Raw genomic sequence first — 27,461 nt, 5'->3', positions numbered from 1 at the left:
AGATAACATTGTTGGTTCTTTACTTAGAAAGTTCATAATCCATTTTCTTGAGAGAAGGAATACAAATGCCTGGTTCCCACTGTTCCCACAGCTCAGGATTGTGTATTTTCACCCTGATTCAGGTTTACACTAACCTTGCCTGGCCTTACATGGTTGAAATCAGCCACCCTGCATGAGGTCAGGGCCTTTCAATTTCAAAAGGAATCCTGCGGCGTTTTTTTTTATCCCCCCAGAAGTCAACCACTTGAGCAAGGACAGAAATTGCTCATTGTCATGGCTGCTTTTGACTCTTCCAGACACTGGATCCAATGTCATCTCTAAGAGGAGAAGTGTCTGAGCAGTCCTGATGTCTAAGCAGTCCTCAGCCATTGCCTGGCGTGCTCAGCATTTGGCTGCGAGCAGCCATGGGATACGTGGACTCAGAGCAAATGCAGTAACGAATTTCAGCGCACAGCAGCTGAGGCCATAGGTTAATTATGTTTCCTGAGGCTAGAGATCTGAGAGGCACATTCTCACGGCTACCACAAAGGGTTGTGAGAAGATATAGGGAAAAAGGCATAACTGGTGGAGACGAACTTGGATAAAAGCAAGAGAGGGGGGTTCCGATGTTGATACAACCAGCTGGGCACTGCCTGATTTACCAATACAAAAGAGACACTAAATCACGCAAAAAAAAGTAACCAAATGTAGAATTGAGTGTGCATTGGAAGAGACACCCTGTGAAGGATCTCAGGGTACGGAGTAAGACCCCGCTAAGGGCATGCCTAAAACACAACAGATCAACAGATGCTCACTAACCTGCCTTCTGAGAGTGAGTCACATTACCAGGCTTATTTTGCTGAGTGGCTTGCTCCAGGTCTTGCCTCTTCTTTTTTTCTTTCTTTTTTTTTCAGGATCTTAGTTCCCCAACCAGGGATCGAACCCATGCCCCCTACAGTGGAAGCACGGAGTCTTAACCACTGGACCACCAGCGAAGTCCCCTGCCTCTTCTTTAAATGAAACTGTGAACAAATATACAAGGAAAATCGGTGTGAGGACGTATTAACCTCCCCAAGATCCCAAACTCTTAGACAGTCCAAGAAGCAACCCTGCAGTGACCCCTCCATGACCGTGGAAGTAGAGAACTTAACCTTTAAGGGAAGGATAGAGACTACCTGATATGCTCCTAGAAGGGCTTAACATCATCTCCAAAGCCTGAGTCTCCAACCCCAGCTGGTCGTCCAACAATTCAATTCAATTCTGACACTAAATACCTGGACTTAGCACAGACCCTGCAGGTTAAAGACTCAGTCCCACAAGACTGCTCCCACTTCAGACACCAGCCTTAAATGGGGTGCCTAAGCTACCCACTCCTGCCTGGCTGGTTACAAATGTGAGGATTCTCATGACCCCCTTCCCTCCTCAGGTTTGACAATTCGACTCACAGAACTCAGAAAAAAACACTTTACTTATGTTTAACAGTTTATTATAAAGGATAACAACTCAGGAATAGCCAAATGGAAGAGGTGTCCAGGGCAAAATATGGGGGATGTGCGCAAGGCTCTTCCTTGCCCTCTCCTGTCTGCCACATTCCCAGGAGTCAGGGGGTGGGGCTGAAAATTTCACTGTGCTTTGCAGACATTGCAATTTTACAAACTGAAGGTTTGCGGCAACTCTTAGCGGAGCAAGTCTATCAGCGCTATTTTCCCAACAGTATTATTTTTTAATTAAGGTATGCACATTGTTTTTTGAGACGTAATGCTGGAGCACACTTAACAGACTACAATGTAGTGCAACATAACTTTTGTATGCATTGGGAAATGAAAAAATTTGTGGACTTGCTTATTTGTGATATTTGCTTTACTGTGGAAGTTGGGAACTGAACCCATAGTATCTCTGAGGTATGCCCATACAGGAGCTTATCCTGCAAATATAATCCCATGTGTGTGTAATGACGGCATATTCAAGGTTATTCACTGCAGCACTGTAATAGTGAAAGACTGAGGTCACCAAAGATATTCGTCTGTAGGGGATGTAGTGGAGAAAAATTTTTTCCTCTACCCTTCTAGGGTAGATAATAATCAAATTGACATAAAACAACGTAACGGGAGAGAAACAAATTTAATTTTGTATGTACAGGAGTCCAATAGAAGCATGAAACTAAAGAGCAAATTGGGCAGTTGAAGCTTATGTACCACCCTGAGCTAAGGAATGGGATAGGGGCCTGGGGCTTCCAAGGAACAGATGTTTGGTAATTAGATGTTTGCCCTGCCACAGAAATAGGTCATTCAGGCAAAAGTTCTCTCTGGTAATAGCTCTCTCTAGGCCAGGCCCCCTATCTACGTTCTTTTAGGTAGTGGTGAGAGAGGTACAAGTTTTTCTTGAGTCTGCTGCATCTTGATTGCCCTCCGTTCAAGACAATCCACATGCCAAACTGGCATATTTTGGGGTCACACATTCTGCTCCCCTTCAGGGACAAGTTAAATAAATTATGGTACATCAGGTAATGAAATACTTTGCTGCTGTATAAGTGTGGATCTATCTCCAAGATACATTGTTAAGTAAAATAAGGTGCAAAAATGTGTTATCCTATGATGCCATTTTTGTTATATATACATATATATATGTAAACATGCTAGAATATTTCTGGAAGGATACAAAGATACGCAGCAAGAAACTGGTAACAGTGGCTGTCAATGGAAAGGGTAACTAGATGGCTGCAGACAGGGATTGGAGGCAGCTATATCAATGGATACTCAAGTGCATTTTGACTTCTGAATCATGTAAATGCTTTATTTAAAATTAACAAACAAGCCACAGTGTTTATAAATAATTTCCTCAATACCAAATCTGAAAATGCCCGCATTCTCAAAAGCTGGAAGTAGCCTGGGCATGCCTTGAGCTCTCAGAGGTTCTGAGGGTGACTCATGTTGTAAGTAGTCTTCAGTGGAGAGGAGGGAGATACTGAGCTTTGTGGGTTTTACTTTGCTTTGTACTGCATGAAGTGAGGCTACATGCTGAGAGTAAGGAAGAGGGGTGTGAAATACAAGGAGAGGATAAAATAAGGGAATGCTGAGGTGTGTTGAAGGGTCAGCTGAGATTGGAAACCATAAATTTACAAAGGTGCCAGCTAGTTTGGGATTTTCTTCAGGAAATCACAGCAGCCTGGGAGCAGGGGTTTAGAGGTACGTCAGGGTGTGAGCTCTGAATTAGAAAAATGATATAAGAGTGGCCAGGCTGGCCCTTGAGAAGTTTACAGGACTTCACTAGGTTCGTCACATTTTCAGAGTCTGACACTCTGGAGGTCCAGTTACTTGGTTTTACCATTTTCCTCAGAGGTGATTAGGCCTGGGGGAGTGATGCATTAGTCAAGTTCACAAGACACTGATTGATAAGACAGAATCTCAATTTACAAATTTAAAATGAAAATATAAACTAGCTGGTCCCACAAGGCAGCATCTCCTTTTGCCTACAAGAAAGTCCTCATAACAAATAATCCTAAAACGTATATGGAACCACAAAAGACCCAGAATTGCCAAAGCAATCCTGAGGAAAAAGAAAGAACCTGGAGGCAATCCTGGAGGCATAACCCTCTCAGACTTCAACAATACCTCAAAGCTACAGTAATCAAAACAGAGAAGTATTGGCACAAGAATAGACATATGGATCAATGGAACAGAATAGAGAGGCCAGAAACAAGCCCACACACCTATGGTCAATTAATCTCTAACAAGGGAGGCAAGAATATACAGTGGAGAAAAGACAGTCTCTCCAGCAAGTGGTGTTGGGGAAGCTGGAAAGCCGCAAGTAAATCAATGAAGTTAGAACACACCCTCACAGCATACACAAAAATAAACTCAAAATGGCTTAAAGACTTAAATATAAGACACGACACCATAAAACTCCTAGAAGAGAACACAGGCAAAACATTTTCTGACATAAACTGTAGCAACACTTTCTTAGATCAGTCTCACAAGGCAAAAGAAATAAAAGCAAAAATAAACAAACAGGACCTAATCAAACTTACAAGCTTTTTGCACAGCAGAGGAAACCATAAACAAAACAAAAAGACAACCTACAGAATGGGAGAAAATATCTGCAAACAATGCAAGAGACAAGGGTTTAATTTCCAAAATATACAAATAGCTCGTACAGCTCAATATCAAAAAGCAAACAACCCAATCAAAAAACTGGGCAGAAGACCTAAATAGACCTTTCTCCTAAGAAGACATCCAGATGGCCAACAGGTACATGGAAAGATGTTCAATATCACTAATCATTAGAGAAATGCAAGTCAAAACTACAATAAGGTATCACCTCACACAGTCAGAATGACTGACCATCATCAAAAAGTCTACAAATAAATGCTGGACAGAGTATGGAGAAAAGGGAACCCTTCTACACTGTTGGTGGGAATGTAAACTGGTGCAGCCACTATGGAGAACAGTACGGAGGTACCTTTAGAAATTAAAAATAGAGTTACCATATGATCCAGCAATCCCACTCCTGGGTATTTATCAGGAAAAGATGAAAACTCTAACTTGAAAAGATACACACACCCCAATGTTCATAGCAATATTATTTACAATAGCCAAGGCACGGAAGCAATCTAAGTGTCCAACAACAGATGAATGGATAAAGAAGATGTGGTGTATATATATATATATATATATATATATATATATATATATATAAAATGGAGTATTACTCAACCATAAAAAAGAATGAAATATTGTCATTTGCAGCAACATAGATAGACCTAGAGATTATCATATTAAGTGAAGTCAGACAGAGAAAGACAAATGCCACATATCACTTATATGTGGAATCTAAAAAAAAAATTATACAAATGAACTTACTTATGAAACAGAAACAGACTCACATACACAGAAAACAAATTTATGGTTACCAAAGGGGAAAGGGCGGTTGAGAGGGATAAATAACAGTTTTAACAGATACACACTACTATATATAAAATAGATAAACAACAAGGATTTACTATATAGCACAGGGAACTATATTCAATATCTTATAATAACCTATAATGGAAAAGAATCTGAAAAAGAATATATATATACACATATGTAATATATAACTGAATCACTTTGCTGAACACCTGAAACTAACACAACATTGTAAATCAACTATATTTCAATTTTAAAAAATGTTTAAAAAGTCCTCATAGAAATTGCAATTACTATCAGCCGACTGTTCAGTGATCTCTGAATAAAGAGGAATGGATGATCTTAATGACTAGAACTACCTAGCTGTGATAATCTAATATACTACTCAAGGAACACAACTCTCAAGGTATCCACAGTAATTCAGGCACATTGACAAATTATTTTTCTAGAATTGAACCATTAGGAAAACATAAAATTGGTTATAGTTTTCTATCATCTTAGCCCATGGTTACAATATGGTTGTATCTTCTCGTCCCACCACCCACTTCAGTTGCCACCCTTGTGTTACCAGTGTTAACAGTTTGGTGTATATCCTTTGCTACAAAAATATGCACATATAAAAGTACATACATACAATGACAGGGTTTTGTTTGTTTACCCAAATGGGATCATACTGCACAAATTATTCTTTGATCCTTACTTACCAAAACATCATGGATATTCCTCTTCTAATTCTAATAACTAAAACTAGATATATTCTAACATCTTAAGACATAAAAATAGGGACTTCCCTGGTGGCGCATTAGTTAAGAATCCGCCTGCTAATGCGGAGGACACGGGTTCAAGCCCTGGTCCGAGAAGATCCCACGTGCCGCGGAGCAACTAAGCCCGTGCACCACAACTACTGAGGCTGCGCTCTAGAGCCCGCGAGCCACAGCTACTGAAGCCCACGCGCCTAGAGCCCGTGCTCCGCAACAAGAGAAGTCACAACAATGAAAAGCCCATGCACCAAGACGAAGAGTAGCCCTCCCAAAATAAAAAAAAGAGTAGCTCCCACTCACTACAACTAGAGAACGCCTATGCAGCAACGAAGACCCAATACAGCCAAAAATAAATAAATAAACTTAAAAAAATAGAATTATTTCATTTGCTCTAGTATATAATTTATATATTACATATAAATTACATAAAATATTATATAATTTCCCTTAGTTTGAATATACTATAATTCAAGCATTTCTAATTCAGGCTGTTTTCAGTTTTTGCCACTACAAATAAAGCTGCAGTAAACATCCTTGGACTTACATCCTTAAGTACTATGGTCTCTTGAAGCAAAAGCTGGATTTTGGGATCAAAGTGTCCTGAATATTTTTAATTTTGATAAATATGAGCAAATTGCCTGTTTCCTTACAGTCTCCCTAACACTGTATGTTTCTGTTCTTTTTGATTTTTGCCAATATGATAGAAAACAGTATTTCATATTTGCTTTAATGTATTGATACATTTATTTGATTAGTGAGTTTGAGCATATTTTTCCCACTTATTGTCCATTTGAATTTCTTTTCCTAAGAGGCAGCATGAAATATTGGTTATGTATATAAATTCTGGAGCTAGTTTTGCCATTTTGTACTTGTTATTTTGCCTTTCTGCCTCAGTTTCCCCATGTGTAAAATGGAGACAGCAATGGTACCCACCTATAGGGTTGTTAGGAGGATGTGACAAATTCATTATCTGAAAAACATGTAAAATTGTACCTATCCATATTCTTTGCTCATTTTTCTATGGGATTGTCTTTTTCTTATCAATTTATGGGAGTTCTTTTTATATTAGGAATATTAGCCGTTCACTATCTTACGTGTTACAGATATACTTCCCCCAATTTTTAAAAAAATGCCTTTTGATATGTAATTTTTATTAAAAATTTATGTACTTAAATGACATTTTCTTTATAGCTTGTTTCCCATATTGCTTAGGAAGCACTTTTTTTACTCAAGGTTATACAATTTTTCTCCTAAATATTCTCTAAACATTAAAAAAAATATATATTTCAGGGCTTCCCTGGTGGTGCAGTGGTTGAGAATCTGCCTGCTAATGCAGGGGACACGGGTTCGAGCCCTGGTCTGGGAGGATCCCACATGCCACAGAGCAGCTGGGCCCATGAGCCACAGCTACTGAGCCTGCGCGTCTGGAGCCTGTGCTCCGCAACAAGAGAGGCCGTGATAGTGAGAGGCCTACGCACCGCAATGAAGAGTGGCCCCCACTTGCCACAACTAGAGAAAGCCCTCGCACAGAAACAAAGACCCAACACAGCAAAAATAAATTAATTAATAAACTCCTACCCCCAACATCTTTAAAAAAAAAATTTTTTTTTTCAATTCTATCTTGGAATTCCCTGATGGTCCAGTGGTTGGGACTCTGTGCTCTCACTGCTGAGGGCCTGGATTCAATCCCTGGTTGGGAACTAAGATCCCACAAGCCATGTGGTGCGGCCAAAAAAAACTGCAACAAAAATAAATAAATTCTATCTGGAATTTTTCCATGGTATAATTCAGGGGACTAGCTATGTGGTCTCCCTATTCCCTAGACACTCAACTGTGTCAGCAACATTTCCCCAATTAATTTGAATGCTCCCCTTGTTGTATATCATGTTCGTTGTTAGGATCTGTTCTGCACTCTATTTTATAGAGAGCCCAAACCATACTCGTTTTGTTTGTTTTTTTCTGGCCATGCTGCGTGGCTTGTGGGATCTTGATAACCCGACCAGGGATCCAACGCAGGCCCTTGGCAGTGAAAGTGCAGAGTCCTGACCACTGGACCGCCAGGGAATTCCCCATACTCTTTATAGTTAGCTTTGCGGTGAGTTTTAACATTTGGTAAAGCAAATCCCACTTTGATTTTTTTCACTTTCATAATCTTCTTGGTTAATCTCCAACATACGAACTTTAAAAAAATCTTTTCCAGTACTACCCAATGCACCCAAGGCAGAGAGGAGGTTAAAACCAATCACAGTGGGATTCTGATTATATTTGCATTATTAATTTTATTTATTTTTTATGTGTCAAACATTTTATCAAATCATTAATGAGAGAATAAGATGTTACAATTGGTTCAGAGAAGTCAGAGGGAACAGACGTATACATAAACAATCAGGAATGCTGATAAAATTTTTTTTAATTAATTTTTTTATACAGCAGGTTCTTATTAGTCATCCATTTTATACACATCAGTGTATACATGCCAATCCCAATCTCCCAATTCATCCACCACCACCACCACCACCCCCGTCACTTTCCCCGCTTGGTGTCCATACGTTTGTTCTCTACATCTGTGTCTCGATTTCTGCCCTGCAAACCGGTTCATCTGTACCATTTTTCTAGGTTCCACATATATGTGTTAATATATGATATTTTTCTCTTTCTGACTTACTTCACTCTGCATGAGAGTCTCTAGATCCATCCACGTCTCTACAAATGACACAATTTCGTTTCTTTTTATGGCTGAGTAATACTCCATTGTATATATGTACCACATCTTCTTTATCCATTTGTCTGTCGATGGGCATTTAGGTTGCTTCCATGTCCTGGCTATTGTAAATAGTGCTGCAATGAACACTGGGGTGCATGCGTCTTTTTGAATTATGGTTTTCTCTGGGTATATGCCCAGTAGTGGGATTACTGGGTCATATGGTAATTCTATTTAGTTTTTTAAGGAACCTCCTAAGTTATTTTATTTATTTATTTTTATTTTCAGCTGTGTTGGGTCTTCGTTGCTGCATGCGGGCTTTCTCTAGTTGCAGCAAGCAGGGGCTACTCTTTGTTGCAGTTCGCAGGCTTCCCATTGCAGTGGCTTCTCGTTGCGGAGCTTGGGATCTAGGTGTGCAGGCTCAGTAGCTGTGGCGCACGGGCCTAGTTCCTCCCTGGTATGTGGGATCCTCCCCTACCATGGATCAAACCCGTGTCCCCTGCATTGGCAGGTGGACTCTTAACCACTGCACCACCAGGGAAGCCCCTGCATTATTAATTTTAGATGAAGTGATATTTTTCTGATATTAAGTCCTCCTATTCAGGAACATGGAGTCTTTTTTATTTAGGTTTTGGCTTATATCCTTTAATAAAATTTCATAATTTTGTTCTTATAGATCCTGTGTCTTCCTTCCTATGTGTTTTTTTTTTTTTTTTACTTTTGGTCACTGATGTGAATAGGGTATTTTTTCCATCTCCAGTCTAACTAGACATTGCCTAGACAGAGGAAAATTATAAATTAAGTTCTTTACTTTCACTTGGTCACTAAATTCTCTTGTTAATTCTAGTAGCTTATTCTAGTGGCTTCTTCTTTATTGATTTTTCTAGGAATACAATCGTATCTCCTGAAAAATAAAGATTTTTTCCTGATGTTTATCCTGGGAAGCTCTTCTTTAGCTATTTGACGGTGCTGCTATTTTCTATAGCTGCTTCCCCACTGCAGGCAATTGTTGCTGCTGCCCAAGGCTGCACTGAGTGGCCTCCAATGAGACAGCTTTCTAAGAGAATATCCCATGATTGCTTTGTACAGGTGTCAAACACAATACAGTGGTTGTGGATGACAACACAATACAGTGGTTCTTGGTCTCTTAGCTCTCATATATTCCAATTCCAAGAGTCATTTATACACATTTTTGAGCTCACTGCCCTAATCACAGCAGTCAAGTTTCCACTTGGTCTCTTGCAACAGGCCCAGCAGGGAGTCCTGCCTGGGTACTTATTCTGATATTACTCATACTCTTTGACAGAGAGATATACTCAGAGAGAACTTGTCTGACCACCCTAATGAGCTTGTCTGGGTCACTCTCACATTTTCCAGTTTTATTTTCTTTATAGCACCAATCATTTTGGCAAATATGTTATTTATTGCTTTATTATCTGTCTCCCCAAGATAAAGCATATACTAGACAATTAATCTGATGAAACCAAGGAATTTCAATGTCTTCCTCACCCTTTTACCTCTAGTATATAGAGTTGAAGACACCTAGTAGGCTTTCAATAAATACTTGTTCAATGAATGAACGTTGAGTTTTCTTGAAAATAATCTACATCACGTTTAAGTAAATTTTTTTAATACCAACTTTTCTTATTTTTATTAAGAATGGTTGCTAATGATCCAGACAATTTTTCAGCTTAAGGCACAGATCAGATTATTTTAAGTGAATGGGTTTTCTGAAACTCAACATAGAAAGAAACGCAGAAAGAGTTGTGAGACTATAACACCAAGGGAGAGAACTCCCCAGGCAGGAATAGACATCTATCCTTCTACCTCAAAGTCTGCATTTGTTGGAGATTAAATGCGATCTACTTAACTGTTTTGTCTTTTTTTCATTTCTGATAAAGGCTTTCTTGAGTTCCATTTCAAATGCTGTACCAATACGTTTACCAATTTTTTTTTTTTTTTAATTTACTGGAACTTTGTGGGAACTGAAGGGAAAAAGTTGCAGACCACTCAAACACCAGAAAGTCAAAGCAGGTTTCAGCCATATTATCTGTTATCTTGTTTTAGAGGGCCGACCAGTCTCCCCAAACGGTTCGACCGTACGGTTATGATCTCGCGACGTTGTTTTTATTCCACTCTACTTTCCCACGTTCAATTTACCAGGCCAGACACATGTACGGTGAAACTCTCAAGTTGATATCAAAATCATTTGAGGCATCAATTCAAGGTTACCTAGAAAGGCGTTTTCAGTGGTTTACAGTGAGACGGTGGATAGGTTGCCACTAAGCGTAGGCAGTTTTGTTCGGATTGCGGGCAAACCTCCCCTACCTCGCCTTTTAACTTTTGTCCCCGCGGCTCCCAAGACCGCGAAGACCGTTTCCGGCGTTCTCCCCACCGGTCCAGGCCAAAACGGACACAGAAACACAGGAAGCGCCCGCCCTCGCACCCCCGGTCCCGCAGCACCTGGGCCGCAGATCCGCGGCGGCGCGCTCGCCCGATGCACTGTGGGCGCTGTAGTCTGGCCGGAACGTGTTCGCACCTACAAGTAACCTGACTGCGCTTTTCTTCCTCTGCCTGGTGCGCTGTCACGCTCCGCGGCTTCCGCTGAGACTCCTGGCCCGGGACGCAGCGTTCCGGCGGGTCAGCTGTTCCCCTCTTGGGGACAGAAGGCGGAAGCCGGAGGGGCGCGGGGAGGAGCTACGCGTGCGGAGTGAACACCCACTCTACGTGCTCGTTCGCCCTGCGACCGCTGCGCGCGAGCCCGGCGTCCCCGCGGCGGGCAGCAGCGGCGGCAGCGGGGTCGGTGGAACGCCGAGGGGGTGGACGGAGCCCGCGGCGGCGGCGGCGGCGGCGGCTGCAGCAGCGAAATGGCGGAGACCGTGGCGGACACCCGGCGGCTGATCACCAAGCCGCAGAACCTGAATGACGCCTACGGGCCTCCCAGCAACTTCCTCGAGATCGATGTGAGCAACCCGCAGACAGTGGGAGTCGGCCGGGGCCGGTTCACCACCTACGAAATCAGGGTCAAGGTGAGGCCGTCTTACTCCCCTACGGAGAGACCCCTCCTGCGGTCCCAGGTGCCCCCAGCCGACCCTGGAGCGCAAACCCTCAAACGGCCAAGGCCGCCTAGGCCGGGGCTCCCGGCTGTCCACGGGCGGGGTCGTGGGCCAGGGCCCTTCTTCGTGTAGGGTTTGGATGGGGGCGGCAGAGTGAGCTGAGCCCAGCGCTGGCACTTGAAGAAGGTACTCGATTAAGAGGGCGTGGGTTGAGCGCCGCTTGCCCCTCAAGCAGCTGATCTGGGAATGACATCTGAGTTGGAAAGAGGTAGATCTTTCGAGAACACAGCCCTTCATCGAGAAGGGAGCTAGCCGTGACTGAGAAAGGGGGTTTGCGCAAAGTTGAAGTATTTCCGGTTTTCTTTTCCTGGATACTTTTCTCCTAGGTGGCCAAGCCAAGCTGATTGCTTCAGGCCCTTCCCAAGCTACCAAACTCACCTAGGTTGTACGCTTTTCTGAACAGAACCTCATGGGAGTTCACAAAAGCCTGGCAAATTTGGTAGGGCTGAGCCAGGAGAGAACGGTGATTGGAAATGATTGACGTTAGTATTTTGGGCCACCGTCGTGCTAAAGGCTGAGGAGTGGGGAGTGTTGCCTACCTCACAATCAAAACTACCACTGCTTTAAGAAAAGCCTGTTCATTTAGGATTTTGCTCTCCTACTTTTGAGATTTGCACTTCACTGAATGAAGGAATCAGCTGAAGTAGAAACACATTTATAATTTCATAACCAGTATTTGTTGGCAGTAAGAAATTCAGATGATTTGAAAGATGCTAATTGAGAATAGTGCTTCACTTTCACTCTCTAGTTCAGAATTAAAGAATTTCCTCATGTATGGAAGTATCCTTAAAAATTAGTTATGTAAAACGAATTCAGCTGTTAATGACAACAACAAATTACTAAAAATTAAGTGTAAGAATTTGGTTTTAGAGTAATCAAAATTTACATAACAAGTTACTATTAACATTTAAGTGGAGTAATTTCTCATGAACTCACATTTTTTTGTGTGGTAAAATATAGCAAAATTTAACATCTTAACCATTTTTAACTGTACAGTTTAGTAGTGTTCAGTTTATTCACTGTTGTGAAACTTACTTTAAAAAATGATTTACTTTTCATGTGTTGCTAGAAAAATGTAACAATCGTCAAACTTTAAGATATGAAACGAACAGGTTCATGTTACAAGCCATGGTTGTCTCCCTAAGGATGCGTGGGCCACAAGCAGTCTTGTTACAGTGAAACTGCAAAATTTGAGCTCCAGTGTACCTAGGGAAGTACATTATCACGTAAGCCAAGTGAAAAAAATGAGGCACTTTTTTTTAACTTGGAATGGTTTGGGATTGTCTTAAATATATGGCAGATCGTTCACTAAAAAGAACTTCCTCTTTTACCCTTATTCACTAGCATGTTTTCCTTTATTTCTTGTGCTAAAACAGAGCTTGGTGGTCCTATTTCTAAACTTCCAGAGCTAGTACTTCCTGTCACACAACTGAAGTGGAATCTCCTGCCTACATTTCCTCCATTTAATAACTTTGTGTTTATCATGCTGAGTGCATTATATTAAATGGACTCTAGTAGGATAATTATTTTTAAAAGTTCATCTGATATTTTATTACCAAATAGTTTATGTGACACTTAAAAATAGTGTTTATGGTATGATCATTTGTATTCTGGAGATTAAAATCATTTTTAAGAGTGGTTAATGAGTTAAGGAATTAACAAAGTACACATCTACACTGGTTTGTTAGATTATATACACCAGTTTGTTTTGTGTTAATGACTGTTAAGTCATAAGTCATGTGCCCTCTAAGAAAATGTAATTGAGTTTCTAATGCTTATGAAATGCCATTGGGGATTCTCTTAATAATGTAATGTATTAACTTAAAACTCAGGATACCATATAGTAAGATAGTAGAACTTATTTTAGCAGCATGTGATTTTTGAGAGAAATTAAGGTAGAACTGCCAGGGAGATGGATAGGTAAGTCATTTTGTCATTTTTTTTATTACTACTTTTCTGAACTCTTCCTGCTATCCCTAGCTCCTGCTGCTTGCCTTCTGCTGTTGAATTTGACATGTGGCAAACCATTTTATGTTACAAAGTTTGGGCCCTTAAACTATCTTATAGTTACTGTCTCATTCTAATCTTGAGAAAAATGTTCCATTTTATAGGATCTGATTGAAATTACTCTAATTCACAGAGTAATTTTATCTGGATGGTGGCACTTTAGAATGCAAGTTTCCCAATCTCCATTTATCTTTTGGTTTGAGGATAGTGTTTAAGACTATTAGAATCATTTGATTAATATCTCTGGGCTTTTGAAAATAATTGGTACAGTGGTAATGTTTTTTAAAATTGTTCTAATGGTAGATATAGCAGAGAGCACCATAATGATTAAAGGTTTTTGAAAGCTCAGGGTCTAGAATTATTTTGGCATATTAAAGGGAAGGCTAAAGGTGAGATTCAGTCACTGTTTATGAAGTTTGTGCTATAATGTAACTTTAATTTTCTGGAGATTTTAAGTTAATTAAGGTCTGTTGTACCTGGAGACAACTGTTTTGAATAGGAGTGAAGTTAAGGATCTTTCTTTAGCTCTGAGTTCAAAGAATAGATTTATCATTTATTAGCAGAGTAAGGTGCAGAATCTAAGCTCCACTTCCCCTCTGTAAAATAGGTATGCTAATAATAGTACAGTTGGCCCTCTGAATCTGCTGGTTCCTCATAGGAGGATTCAACCAACCACAGATCTAAAATAATAGAAAAAAATTCCAGAAAGTTCCAAAAAGCAAAACTTGAATTTGCTGCACACTAGCAACTATTTATATAACATTTACATTGTATATTAAGTATTATAAGTAATGTAGAGATGATTTGAAGTAAAAGGGAAGGACTTCCCTGGTGGCACAGTGGTTAAGAATCCGCCTGCCAATGCAAGGGACACAGGTTCGAGCCCTGGTCCGGGAAGATCCCACATGATGCAGAGCAACTAAGCCCGTGTGCCACAACTACTGAGCCTGCACACCACAACTACTGAGTCTGTGCACCACAACTCCTGAGCCTGTGCTCTAGAGCCCACGAGCCACAAGTACTGAGCCCGTGTGCCACAACTACTGAAGCCCACATGCCTAGAGCCCGTGCTCTGCAACAAGAGAAGCCACTGCAATGTGGAAGCCCACGCACTGCAACGAAGAGTAACCCCTGCTCACTGCAACTAGAGGAAGCCCACGTGCAGCAACAAAGACCCAATGCAGCCAAAAATAAATAAATAAATTTATTAAAAAATAAAGTAAAAGGGAGGATGTGTGTAGGTTATATGCAAATACTAAGCCATTTTATATAAGGAACTTGAGCATCTGCAGATTTTAATATGGAGGTGTGTGTGTCTTGGAACCAAATCCCCCGTGGATACTGAGGGATGACTGTACCTACCTCATAGGGATAAATGCCACAATGCACATAAATCTCTTTAGCACAGTGACTGATATATAATAGGCACTCAAAAGTTACCTCTTTCTAAATACAGCTACTTCTAAATTAAAAGTCAGGGGCTTCCCTGGTGGTACAGTGGTTGAGAGTCCGCCTGCCGATGCAGAGGACACGGGTTCATGCTCCCGTCCAGGAGGATCCCACATGCCGCGGAGCGGCTGGGCCCGTGAGGCATGGCCGCTGGGCCTGTGCGTCCGGAGCCTGTGCTCTGCAACGGGAGAGGCCACAGCAGTGAGAGGCCCACGTACCGAAAAAAAAAAAACAAGTCATTGATCAGCTAACTACATTTTCTATGTTAATGTGCAGTTGAGCTACTAAAATCATTGAATTTTCTTGTCAAGAAACATATTTTGTGGCATTCCATGTGGGAAGTTGTGATGCCATTCAGAACATAGTAAATTTCACACTTAAGAACAAAAATAATGAATAGAATACTTCATATTTTAAGGTAGTATGTTTCCTATGATTGTACTAGTATTTTTTTCCAGTTTGAGATATAATTGACCTACAAAATTGTATTTGTTTAGGGTGTACAACATAATGATTTGCTATATACATATATATAAATGATTACCACAATAATTTTTAAAATAAATTTATTTATTAATTTACTAACTTTTTGGCTGCAGTGGGTCTTCATTGCTGTGTGCAGGCTTTCTCTAGTTGCGGTGAGCAGGCTTCTTATTGCGGTGGCTTCTCTTGTTGCGGAGCATGGGCTCTAGGCGCACGGGCTTCAGTAGTTGCAGCACGTGGGCTCAGTAGTTGTAGCTCACGGGCTCAAGTGCAGGCTCAGTAGTTGTGGCACACGGGCTTAGTTGCTCCATGGCATGTGGGATTTTCCCAGACCAGGGCTCGAACCCCTGTCTCCTGCATTAGCAGGCGGATTCTTAACCACTGTGCCACCAGGGAAGTCCAATTACCACAATAATTTTAGTTAATATTCATCACTACACATAGTTCTAAAAGAAGCTTTTTGAAATTGAGGCATATTAAAACATAACACTGAATAGTAAAGTTTGCAAATAAACAGTGTGATGAGAAAGATAGTGAAAGTCGCATCTTGACAGTATTTGCCATTCTAAACCTGTATTGGTGATTCTTCTCTGGATGAGTCCTCTCATTTTAAATTGAGAGTCATTAATATCCTGATCAGAAATAAGTTAATTTTTAGACTTGTTTTTAGGATTTATAAGAATCAGTTGTTAAAGGGCCAAAATAGTTTTTAAAGAATCAAGGCATTTTGGAGCCAAAGGACATCTGCAGGATCTGTGTAGCTTTATCAGTTGGCCATGAGATGTTGTCTGATATACATATTTGCTGCCAGCTACAGCTCACCTCCAGGATCTCTATCAGGGAAAGGCATTTTGCTAGCTTTGAAGAGTCTCATCTTACCTAACCCATCCCTTAAGATGGGGGGAGGGAGGCAGTGGCAATTAAAAAGTAGCCCTGTTATATTGTGTTAAGGGAGTCTGTTCTATGTTGTTCATTTTGACCAATAAGGGAACCAAGGCACAGAAAGTTGTCTCTAACCCAAAGTAAATTATCTAACTAGTGTCAGAGCCAGGGTTGGATTTGAAGTATTCTGGTCCTGGGTCAGAATTGCTTCACAGCTGCAGTTAATTGAATTTAAAACAATACATTAAAACCTTTGTTATCTACTGCCTAGTGTTGGGTAACCCTCAAGTGTCTGAACCTTTAGAAGGAAATCCCAGTGTTGGCACCCTTGAGACCTGAGAGTTGACTCTTCAGTAATCCACAGTAGATAAGATGCACCCAGGAAGAATAAATAGCTTAAAAGAGCTTACTGTTGAATTCTGTGCTATGATGAGATGACCTGAAGAAAAAGTGTGTTGCTTGGCTTTCTCATGTTATGTTAAAGCTGAAAAGTGAGGGGATTTTTCACTTGAGTACCTGCTCTGTTCAATGGACTTTGCTATATATAGTATAATTTGATCTTTGTGGTAACCAAGCAGAGCAGATGATATCTTTGTTTTGCAAATGTGAAAGGTGAAGTCACTCTTGGTCCTCATCTATTGTCCTTCCTTCATCCTTATTTCAGTCCTGCTGAACTACTTGTATCTCCCAAGGAAGCTGACTGGTATCCAGGCCTTTGCACACACTTCCTCCTCTGTTAAAAAGTCTTCCTTTAGCAGCCTCATCTATCATTACTTATCCTGCAGGACTCAGCCTTGATTTTACCTTTTTAGAGATTTTGCTGATCCCTGGAATCTAGACTGGATTTCCTTCCTGGGTGCCCTTGTAGCCCTATTAGGATTAAGTCTGTTTGCTTGTCTGCAGCTTCCTTTAGTTCCTGTTTCTTCTACTCTAACCTCCTAGAGGACAGGGCCTGTCATGATCACCCTTACTCAACACCTGACATTGTGCTTGGCATGCAGTGGATTCTCCGGAATAAATGAAGTTTAGGGAGGTTAAGTAACTTGTCCAAAATCACAGCTATTAAATAGCAGAACTAGGATTTAAATGTATATTTTCTGACCTTCAGAGCCCTTTTTCTTCCACCCTCACTGAACATTCAGATCACCTGGAGCACTTCCGAAACCCTTTAGATTCTCTTTTAATTGGGTTGGGGTGGGATTTGGGAAGTGGCAATTTAAAAAGCACCCCAGCAAGGCCACCTTACTGATATGCAGCAAGGATTATCCCTGGTGGCACCAAGCTTTCTGTCTCTGAGAAATGACAGGTAGCAGAGAAGTATGAAAAAAAAAAATATGGAGCCACAATGGTTGGTAGCCTTGATGAGTTTTTTAAAAAGGCAAATTCTTGGGGGGAAAAAAAGAAAGAAGAAGCAGATCCTTACAGCAAAGAGGAAAACCAGTGATATTTGCCAAAGATGAAAACTATTTTTAGAGGGGAGACAGTTTAGATACTAAGCTGAAAGCATGCCAGCAGCTTAGCTTTGGGGGAAGAAGGGAAGGCATTGACTACATTCAGCCAAGCTAGATCTTTTCGCCCCTGTCTTGCACCATCCATGTCTATATCCCTGTGTAATAATCATGAAAGTAAGCCAGAAATCAGGAAGAGACAAAATATCTATCCACTTAAAAAATCTTTATATTTTATTAATATTCCCACTCTATACCTTTAAAGTGGAAAATCTACAAGTGCTTAATTTTTAGCTGTTTTGGTGATTCCATGAGAGATTTTTCATCTCCTCACCTTCACAATCATGCTTACAAAAAAAAAAAAAGGATTGAACTGTTACTTTTAGATACTTCTATGTTTGTACCATATTCTGCTTCCATGTAAGCAGAGCCAGCAATTTTTTGAGTATTAGATAAGAAAGATGGTGTCCAAGAAAAGCAATACTGTAATCTTGGTACTGCTGTTTACTGATTTCTTAGTTAAATGACTTAAAGCTCTCAGCCAAAGTTCTACTTCTTTTAAAGAAATATTTAGCTTAGAATCTAGGAAATTAGACAGGGTAGTAAAATGTGACATATGCTGTAGTTTGCCAGAAAGCTTGTATCAATTAAGATACAGTTTGGACTGGTCTCACAGAGACCTCAAAAAATGAGTTTATTTTTTTCTTGTGAAGAAGTCTCTAGCAGTCCAGGGCTGGTATTGTGACTATCAGCTCCCAGTATCACATCCATATTCTAGCCAAGGGGAAGGCATATTCCTGCCCCATTGCCACATTTGGCTAAAAAGGAAGCTGGAATTTAGTCTAGCTGGGCAGCCATATGAAGAAAGGAGGAACAGACACTGTTCTCTGCTTCACCATGGTGGCAAATAAGTGATTGGGATCAGCCTTCTAGGGTATGGCTCTAGCAACATTCTGATCATGTCTCTTGATTCTTTCCTTTGCTGATGACTGAAATTTCAGTGTTTAGAGAAAGTTCATTTGATTTGTAAGAAATAAAATTTGAGCTCCCATTTTGACATTCTTAAATGTGAATAAGTTTCCATCCCTTCCTGAGAAAATTTTGGTGAGTAGAGAAAGGAGGCACGCATGAAGACATGGCGTATTGATAGAGGTATATCATGGGGTTGAGTTTGGTTTAGAGGTACTGAAAATAGATGATTAACATTTTTTGGCCTTCAGTGACTTTAAAACTATAGGCGGTTTTACCTAGGACCAGCGTTTTAGCTGATGACATTGAATGATGGAGTATATTGTTTGAGCCACCTAAGTAAGTGAGGTCAATGTCTCTTACCAGAGAATCATAGGAAGACTTTAAATTATTTTAATAAAATTACTTAGTGCCTAACAATATTGGAATGGTCACTTTCTAAATTCTTTGCCCTCTAGACTTTGATTTTATCAATGATGTAGCATCTCTGTTTCCTTGGCTTTCCTAAAATTATTCCACACCTGCCACCTACAGCTTGTTTGCTTTCTGTTTTTTCCATTCCTGTCCTTGTGGTATGAGCTTCTCTGTTCTGTAGGAAGTTTGGGCATTCTAATCCATAGAGAGGAACAAAGGAGCCTCAAAGCTCCCCTTCTCGTGTCTAGTTCTCAGTATCTCCTCTCTTGCCATGCAATTATTGATCATCTTCAGGTGGAAATAGAAGCAGATAAAAATCTTGTTGGCTAGGCATACTTCTGTGTATCACCAGATCTTTGTTTAAATTTACACTCAAATATTACCTCCATATTATATAACTGAGAACATTCTTAAGACACTAATCACTCTAGAGCAGGGATCAGCAAGCTATGGGCTTCCCTGTTTTTGTAAAGTTTTATTAGAACACAGCACACCTTGTAATGTTCTGTTTACATAGTATTTATGACTACTTTCGCACTGAAAGGGCAGAGTTTAGTAGTTGCAAGAGCCTAAAATATTTACTGTCTTGCCATCTGAGAAAAAGGCTGCCAATCCCTGGTCTAAATTTTATGTAGCATTGAAGTATTGGAAATCAAAAGCACTTGGAGAATCTTATTTTCAAAACATGAGACTTTGAAAAAAACATTCAATTAGAATGCCAGCAGTAAATGATGGAGGAAATGGTAGTTAAATATAACACTGCTAGTTAGGTTTTTTTCCTTAGACATTCATCAAATACCAATAGGATTTCAAAGCATAGTCCTATTCTTCGGTGCTGAATGGAAATATTAGATGCCATTTTTTCCTTCTGAAGGTCCTGTTTTTGCAAAGACACAATCTAACTTTGTGAGTTATTAGATTACATCTACTATTCATATTAAGGCCAAGCACAAGGATTTTTAGTTTATAAAATTAATTTTCCTACTTGAAGCCTTTCATAAACTCCTTTGAATAACTACTTAGAGTTGGTGCTGATAAAAACTGTTAAGCAGCTGGTTCATGGTAGTTGAGGTTCAGTCAATAAACCAGTGGCAAAACTGAAGATGGTGCCTGACAAAACTATAGCCAGTTCTAGCCAGGATTGGGGTTTGGATATTTTTCAGCTCAGAAGTAATTTTTCATGCCATATCATCATTTAATGTTTTGTGTTCTTACATGGTAACTTTCTACGTATTATGGCAGTATACCATTATTAAATGATTAAATTAGTATTGGTTGAACTATTGACGTGGGTAAGTTTAATGTCTGAGTTGTAGAAAGGGGTTAAGTTGAAAGTTGAGGAACTGTAATATTAGCTCTCAAAACGGGACAACATAGTAAATTGGTAAAATTTTTATCTTCGTTTAAAGGGTAGTTGATGTTGATACACTGAAGTTGAAATAAATTATAGAGCTTTTTGCTAAGATGTTAGGATATGGTTCATATCTGTACTCTGTGTATTTGCCCAGTTTTATTCTCTCAAGATTCTAATCTAACTAAATTTCTTTTTAGATTTAACTTGACATTTGAGTAGCTCCTGTGGGCCAGTTGTTTTATTGAGCACTTGGAATGCTAAGTTTAATAAGACATAGTTGCTGCATTTAGCAAGTTCACACCAACCTGAAACAGGACTAGACGTTTTCTTTTATCAGTTTTCCCTAAAAGTGTCCAATAAATGAACATTTATGAACCACCTACTACATCCCAGACACTGTGCTAACATATGTCTTGCCCTTAAAGGCAAGAAACTTATAGACTGGAGGTAGGGAGGTAGGTCAATTCAATTCAGTTCAATTCAGTTCAATGTAATGGTACTACTTGGTGAAGACAGTCATAATGTGCAGTAGGAACCCAAGCCTGCATGAGGGACCGGGGGTGTAAGGGCAGAATGGGCCGGGAATGTTCTAGGCAGAGAGAGCAGCTGTCTTTTCCGTCCTTCACTGCCAACATCTGATGTCAATAACCTGCCAAAGTCACACAGTATTAATACTGGATTCTGACCACTTTATGCCCTGGGACCCCTTGTTACTGTCTGGCTCGTACATCTTTCTCTACCTCTTTATTTATGGTTTGTTTTGTTTTAAGCATCTCTTGGGCAATTGCTATATCTCAGGCAGTATGGTAGGCACTTTCTTCTGTGTTTTCTTTGATATAGTTTTAGTTATCTGACTGCCTCTTCTTAGAAACTATAATGACTCTCATTTCCAGTTACAACAGATCATAGAAATAAACCAGGGTCATTCTTACTTAACAGTAGTCATTTCCTTTATCAGCCTGATCATGCTTTGTAATATAGCCAAGAAAGTTTACCTGCTGCCCTCCTCCCAAACCTAACCCTAATGACCTTATTTATTCCTCCCTGCAAAAGCTCATCCAGATATATATACATTGTATAGGCTGGTTTTCCCACTAACCAATATTGTATCAGTTGCATAACAAACCACCCCAAAACTTAATGATATAAAACAGTGATTTATTTCCATCCATTCTGTGGTTTGGCTGGGCAGTTTCTCTGCTAGTTTTTGCCTGTGCTCTCCAGCTTTTGAGCTGGAGATTTGGCATGTCTGGCATTTGATGGCATGTCTGGCTATCCCCTGGGGTGCCTCATTCTCTTCTATATGGCTTCATTCTCCAGTAGGCTATACTGGCTTCCTTATATGGCAGTCTTAGAATAGCATTCCAAGAGAATGAAGATAGAAAGTTGCAAGACCTTTTGAGTTTTAGGCTCTGAAACTTGCTTGTCACTTCTACCACATTCTGTTGGTCAAAGCAAGTCATAAAGCTAGTCTAGATTCAAATAGACTCCACCTCTCAGATGGAAGGCTCTTCAAAGAATTTGTGGCAACATTTATTTACCACACATTACTTGTTAGGGACCTCCAGATGTCATAGTTGGTGGCACCTGTGGCTTGGGTGATTGTGGGAGCAGAATAACAATTCCTCAAAGATTTCTACTCCCTAATAACTAGAACCTGTGAATATGTTACCTTACATATGTTACCTTTGGAGATAATAATCAAATTAAGGATCTTGAGATGGATTGGTTGTCTTGGATTATCTGGGTGGGTCCAGTATAATCACAAGGGTCCTTGTAAGTGAAACAGGCAGGAGAGTCAGTTACAGAAGATGTGACAATGGAAGCAGAGATTGGAGTGATCTTATTGCTGACTTTGAAGATGGAAGAAAGGACCATGAGCTGAAGAATGCAGGTAGCCTCCAGAATCTAGATAAGACAAGGAAACAAATCTCTCCTAGATCTTCCAGAAGGAATGCAGCCCTAGTGACATCTTGATTTAGCCCATTGAGACTCATTTCAGGCTTCTGACCACCAAAACTGTGAGATAATAAATTTGTGTTGTTTTAAGCTACTAAGCTTGTGGTAATTTGTTAAAGCAGCAATAGGAAGCTAGTAAGAATGACATGCCGCTGTCCTAAAGATCATTTCCAACAGAAGGAATCACTGTAGACTCACTCCAAGAGAATGAGAGTCAGTGGGGACTGGGGCTCAGCCTGACTCTGAGCCTTGGTCATAGGCCACACAGCCGTATCTTTCTTTTCTCCATCAGAATCTAGCACCATCAGCTCTCATTATCCCTTGCCTTCTAGTCTGCCAAGGTGTTTTACCAAAGGCATAGAAAAATATTTTTTCTCATGGAAAAAGTTAAGCGTGTTACTTAATAGCCTGTAGAGGATTAGTTTTCCAGACTATAGAGAAAATTACTAAAAGACTGTCACTTTGGCTGTCCAGGTGTAGGTCAAGATTAACAGTGCATTTTTTTAAAAGTATTGAGCATAAGAGGAAGAACCACCTAATCTTTGATACAGTTGTTTACCCTTGCTGTTGCCTTTGTATGAGAGAGGGCTAACTTCTGAGACTAGAAAAGTGTAAAATAATGTTGTAGGTGATGAATACCTTAGGTTATTGGCTCTTGATTAAAACTTAGAAAAGATTTCATACTCTATTGTAAGGCCTTTGACCCTCCATAATTCCAAGCAAAGTCTTAAAGCAAAAGTATCTTCCATTCACTGCACACCTTAGGAGAAAAGTATTTTGACTATTGCAACTTGTGATTCTAGGTCTCAAAGTCTAAAATATATTTAAGGATTTCAAACAGTGAATGTATAACTGAATAATTTCTTCTGATGTCACACGATTTTTTATGTTTCTATTTTGAGAAGAAACCTGAACCTTAACTTGAGGCAGTCATTCAAAATGAACAAAAACAATCTTTTAAAACACCTACGTCCATTTGTGACAGAATAGGTTTTAAAAATCCAACTTAAAAGATTATGAAGCATATAAAAATATGTATGAAATATGTATGGTACCCAGAGCTTCTTTATGAAGAAGGTTCAAGAATGTCAAAGCTAACAGAGCATTGTAGAAGGATTATAATTATATAGAATCTGATCAAACTTTAATAAAATTAAGAAAAGCTTTATAGGTTGAAGTAGGACATCAGTTATGGATATACTTCAGTGGATTATTTAGAACTAATATGTTCTTTGATCTGCTTTTCTCTAGAACTTTTGATACTCTTTGTCTAAATCTGCTTTAATACAGTAGCCATTAGCTATATTGGGCTATTTAAAGTTTTAGACTCAGACTACCAGACATATCTTTGTCCAGTTTTCCTTGGAATTCAGATTGACTTGTTTGACTTGTCTTTAGTTGACTATAATTGATATTGGCCTCAAATATACAGGATGGCTCATATATGAAGGGACCAGTGCACCCAGGGCTTTTTCTCCTGAGGTTTTGTTTTGTTTTGCTTTTTACCTTTTTGCCCTGTCTCTCTGTGTTTCTGGTCAGTGGTCACTCACAATCTGGTCACTGTTAACCCCTGTGCCAAACTCTAGGTGTGACTGACTGCAGACACACCCCATTCTTTACTGATTGAGAGAGAGAAATTTTCTTAATTTCTCTCTTTTAACCAAACAAAGGTTAGAGACTTATTTTCTTTTTTTTTTCTAAGTTGCCCAAGAGGCAAGGTTTTTTCTTTTTAATAAATTTATTTATTTTTGGCTGCATCGGCTCTTCGTTGCTGTGCGTGGGCTTTCTCTAGTTGCTGCAAGCCAGGTCTACTCTTCATTGCAGTGCGCGGGCTTCTCATAGCAGTGGCTTCTCTTGTTGCAGAGCACAGGCTCTAGGTGCGCAGGCTTCAGTAGTTGTGGCTCGCAGGCTCTAGAGTGCAGGCTCAGTAGTTGTGGCGCACAGGCTCAGTTCCTCCGTGGCATGTGGGATCTTCCCAGACCAGGGCTTGAATCCATGTCCCCTGCATTGGCAGGTGGAATCTTTTTTTTTTTTTTTTTTGCGGTATGCGGGCCTCTCACTGTTGTGGCCTCTCCCGTTGCGGAGCACAGGCTCCAGACGCGCAGGCTCAGTGGCCATGGCTCACGGGCCCAGCCGCTCCGCGGCATGTGGGATCCTCCCGGACTGGGGCACGAACCCGTGTCCCCTGCATCGGCAGGCGGACTCTCAACCACTGCGCCACCAGGGAAGCCCCCAAGCAGGCGGAATCTTAACCACTGCCAGCAGGTAAGTCCGACTTATTTTCTTGATAGGATCATTTTATTACTTCAGGAAATTGAGTATCATGTGGTTTCAGAGACATCTTAGCAGTTTTTTGATGTCAGTATTGCTAGAAATTCTATATTCTATGCCAGAGTCTGCAGAGAAATTTTGTTTTAATTCCTAGTTGCTGTTATTTACTATTGTTATTTCCTATACTTGCCCTGACTTTACATTTTGTTTCTCTCACTCTCCATCCATTCCTTTATAGGGTTCCCTGGTGTTATTCCACCAACAGAAGACCTGACACATATCTCATTTTCTTTTTGGGTTTTGACTGATAGGTCTATCATAGTGTTTAAGTTTTCCTCTCAAGGAAGCTAGACTTCTCTCCCAGTTGATCTAAACATCTGGGCAGTCTTTCCCAACCTAGTGATGGTAGAAGAGAACTGGAGGCGGACTTAGTATTATGTGTGTTGGGGGTAGAGGAACAAAACTTTGAGTACTTATGTACCATGGACTTCCATTCTTTTAGAGTCTACTAATTTTTTTGTTATTTGGGAGATAACGTTTAACAAATTCTAAGTGTTTAACACTTGAACTATGGACATGAATCCATATCCCAGTTTTGCCCTACCTGCTAATTGAGTGTGCTTGATCAATTAACCCCTCTGAACTTTTTGCCCATCCTAAGATTAGAGTGTTAGGATCTTCCTCAGAATTACATGAGAATTAAATGACGTGTGTTATGGACTTTAAATACTATCTTGTTTATTTGATATTAGCCGCTGCTGTTATTATCTGAGAGTTGGCTCCAGCTTTCTATTTATTGCACTGTCAAAAAGGAGAAGAAAGCGCTGATTTCAGCAAATGATTAGTTTTAAGAACCCATTACTCATTCTCTTATAGAATGTATTATTTTAAACATTCTTATAGAATGTATTATTATTTGGCAATAGATGGTAGTGATGGTTGCACAACAATGTGAATGTACTTAATGCTACAGAACTCTGTACACTTAAAACTGCACACTTTGGGGCTTCCCTGGTGGCGCAGTGGTTGAGAGTTCCCCTGCCGATGCAGGGGACACGGGTTCGTGCCCCGGTCTAGGAAGATCCCACATGCCGCGGAGTGGCTGGGCCCGTGAGCCATGGCCGCTGAGCCTGCGTGTCTGGAGCCTGTGCTCCACGACAGTGAGAGGCCCGCGTACCGCAAAAAAAAAATTATCATAAATGCAGTACCTTAAAATATTACCTTAACAGTTTCTATAAGTCAGAGGTCTGGGCATGGCTTAGCTCGGCCCTTTGCTCAGGTCTCACAAGGCCTACAGTCAGGGGTTGGCCAAGGTTTTGGTCACATGTGAGGGTTGGGATTCTTTCCAGGCTCACAGAATTGGCAGAATTCATTTTCTTGGAGGTTATAGAATTTATAGTAGCCTTCCTCTTCAAGGCTAGTCAGACTATCTCTTTGGTCTAAGAGGAACTAAAGCCCTCTTTTAAGGGACTCACCTGATTTAAGTCAAACCCATCCCCCCAAAATCTCCCTTTTGATGAACTCAAAGTCAAAATGATTAGGGACTTTAATTCCATTTGCAAAATTCTTTCACTTTGTCAGAGAATGTAATCTAATCATTGAAGTGACATCCATAAGACTCACCCACACCTAAAAGGAGGTGTGTACACCATGGGGTGGGAATTTGGGGGGCCATGTCAGAATTCTGTCTACTACGCTAGGTACAGAATTATTTGTTGTTGTGTTTTCTTTCAACATTCTGAATATTCCACTGCTTCCTGGTCCCCATTGTTTCAGGGGGAAGTCAGCTGTTAATCTTATTGTGGGGGATTGGGGGGTATGTGATGAATCATTTTTCTCTTGCTACTTTCAAAATTTTCTGCTTGTCTTTGTCTTTAAATACTCTGACCATGATGTATATAGAGTCTTTTTATGTTTCTCCTACTTGGAATTCATTGAGCTTCTTGGATGTGCAGATTAAAGATATTAGTCAAATTTGGCAAGTTTTCAGTCATTATTTATTCTCTTTGTCTCATTCTGAGACTCCCGTTTCACCTGTGTTGGTATGCTTGGTGGAGTCTCACAGGTCTCTGAGACTGCTTTTTTTTTCGTTTTTTTTTTTTTCCTGTATATTCTTCAGAATAGAAAAGTTGGTTGATCTGTCTTCAGATTTGTTGATTCTCTTGTCTGCCAGTTCAGATCTGCTGTTGAGCCCCTCCAGTGAATTTTTTATTGCAGTTATTGTACTTTTCAACTCCAGAATTCCAATTTGGTTCTTTTTTATAATCTCTTTTTGTTGAGATTCTCTGTTCATTGAGTCATTGTCATCATACTTTGAATTCTGTAAGTATGGCTTCCTTTGGTTCTTTGAACATATTTGTGATAGCTGCTTTGAAATTCTTGTCAGCTTAGTCCAACAACTGAACACCCTCGGAGACAAGTTTCTATTGACTGTTTTCACCCCCATACGGGTTACACTTACTTGTTTCTTTGCATGTTTTATAATTATTTTGTTAAACCAAGCATTTTAGATGATACATTTTAGAGACTATTGAGCTAGATCACCTCTTGGCTTTCCTCCCAGGGGAGCTCTGATGCTATATCTTTATTTTTTTTAAGGACTTGCCTGTACTAAGTCTGTAGTTTGCAGTTGCTGATGTTTTTCTTCTCTCTCTCTCTCTCTCTCTCTCTCTCTCTCTCTCTCTCTGTGTGTGTGTGTGTGTGTGTGTGTGTGTGTGTTTTAAGCCTGGCTTCCTAGAGGGTCACCCTTGGATCAGGACTGCTT

The 27,461-nt window shown here is 40.2% G+C and overlaps 1 protein-coding gene across 2 annotated transcripts in view; it reads left to right on the top strand.

Moving 5' to 3' along the window:
- The first annotated feature begins 11,066 nt into the window (after positions 1 to 11,066).
- SNX3 (sorting nexin 3) overlaps positions 11,067 to 27,461 on the top strand; it is a 43,967-nt gene continuing 27,572 nt past the window's right edge. For both annotated transcript variants that reach the window (XM_073789486.1, XM_004318322.4), the window contains exon 1: positions 11,067 to 11,374. In XM_073789486.1, the coding sequence (XP_073645587.1) occupies positions 11,213 to 11,374 (162 nt within the window). In that variant the 5' untranslated portion in view covers positions 11,067 to 11,212. The remainder of the gene's footprint in view (positions 11,375 to 27,461) is intronic.

The sequence above is a fragment of the Tursiops truncatus genome, chromosome 12, assembly GCF_011762595.2.
Source record: "Tursiops truncatus isolate mTurTru1 chromosome 12, mTurTru1.mat.Y, whole genome shotgun sequence".
NCBI lineage: Eukaryota > Metazoa > Chordata > Mammalia > Artiodactyla > Delphinidae > Tursiops > Tursiops truncatus.
Note: the sequence above shows the minus strand (reverse complement) of the source record. Positions and strands in the feature narration are given on the sequence as shown.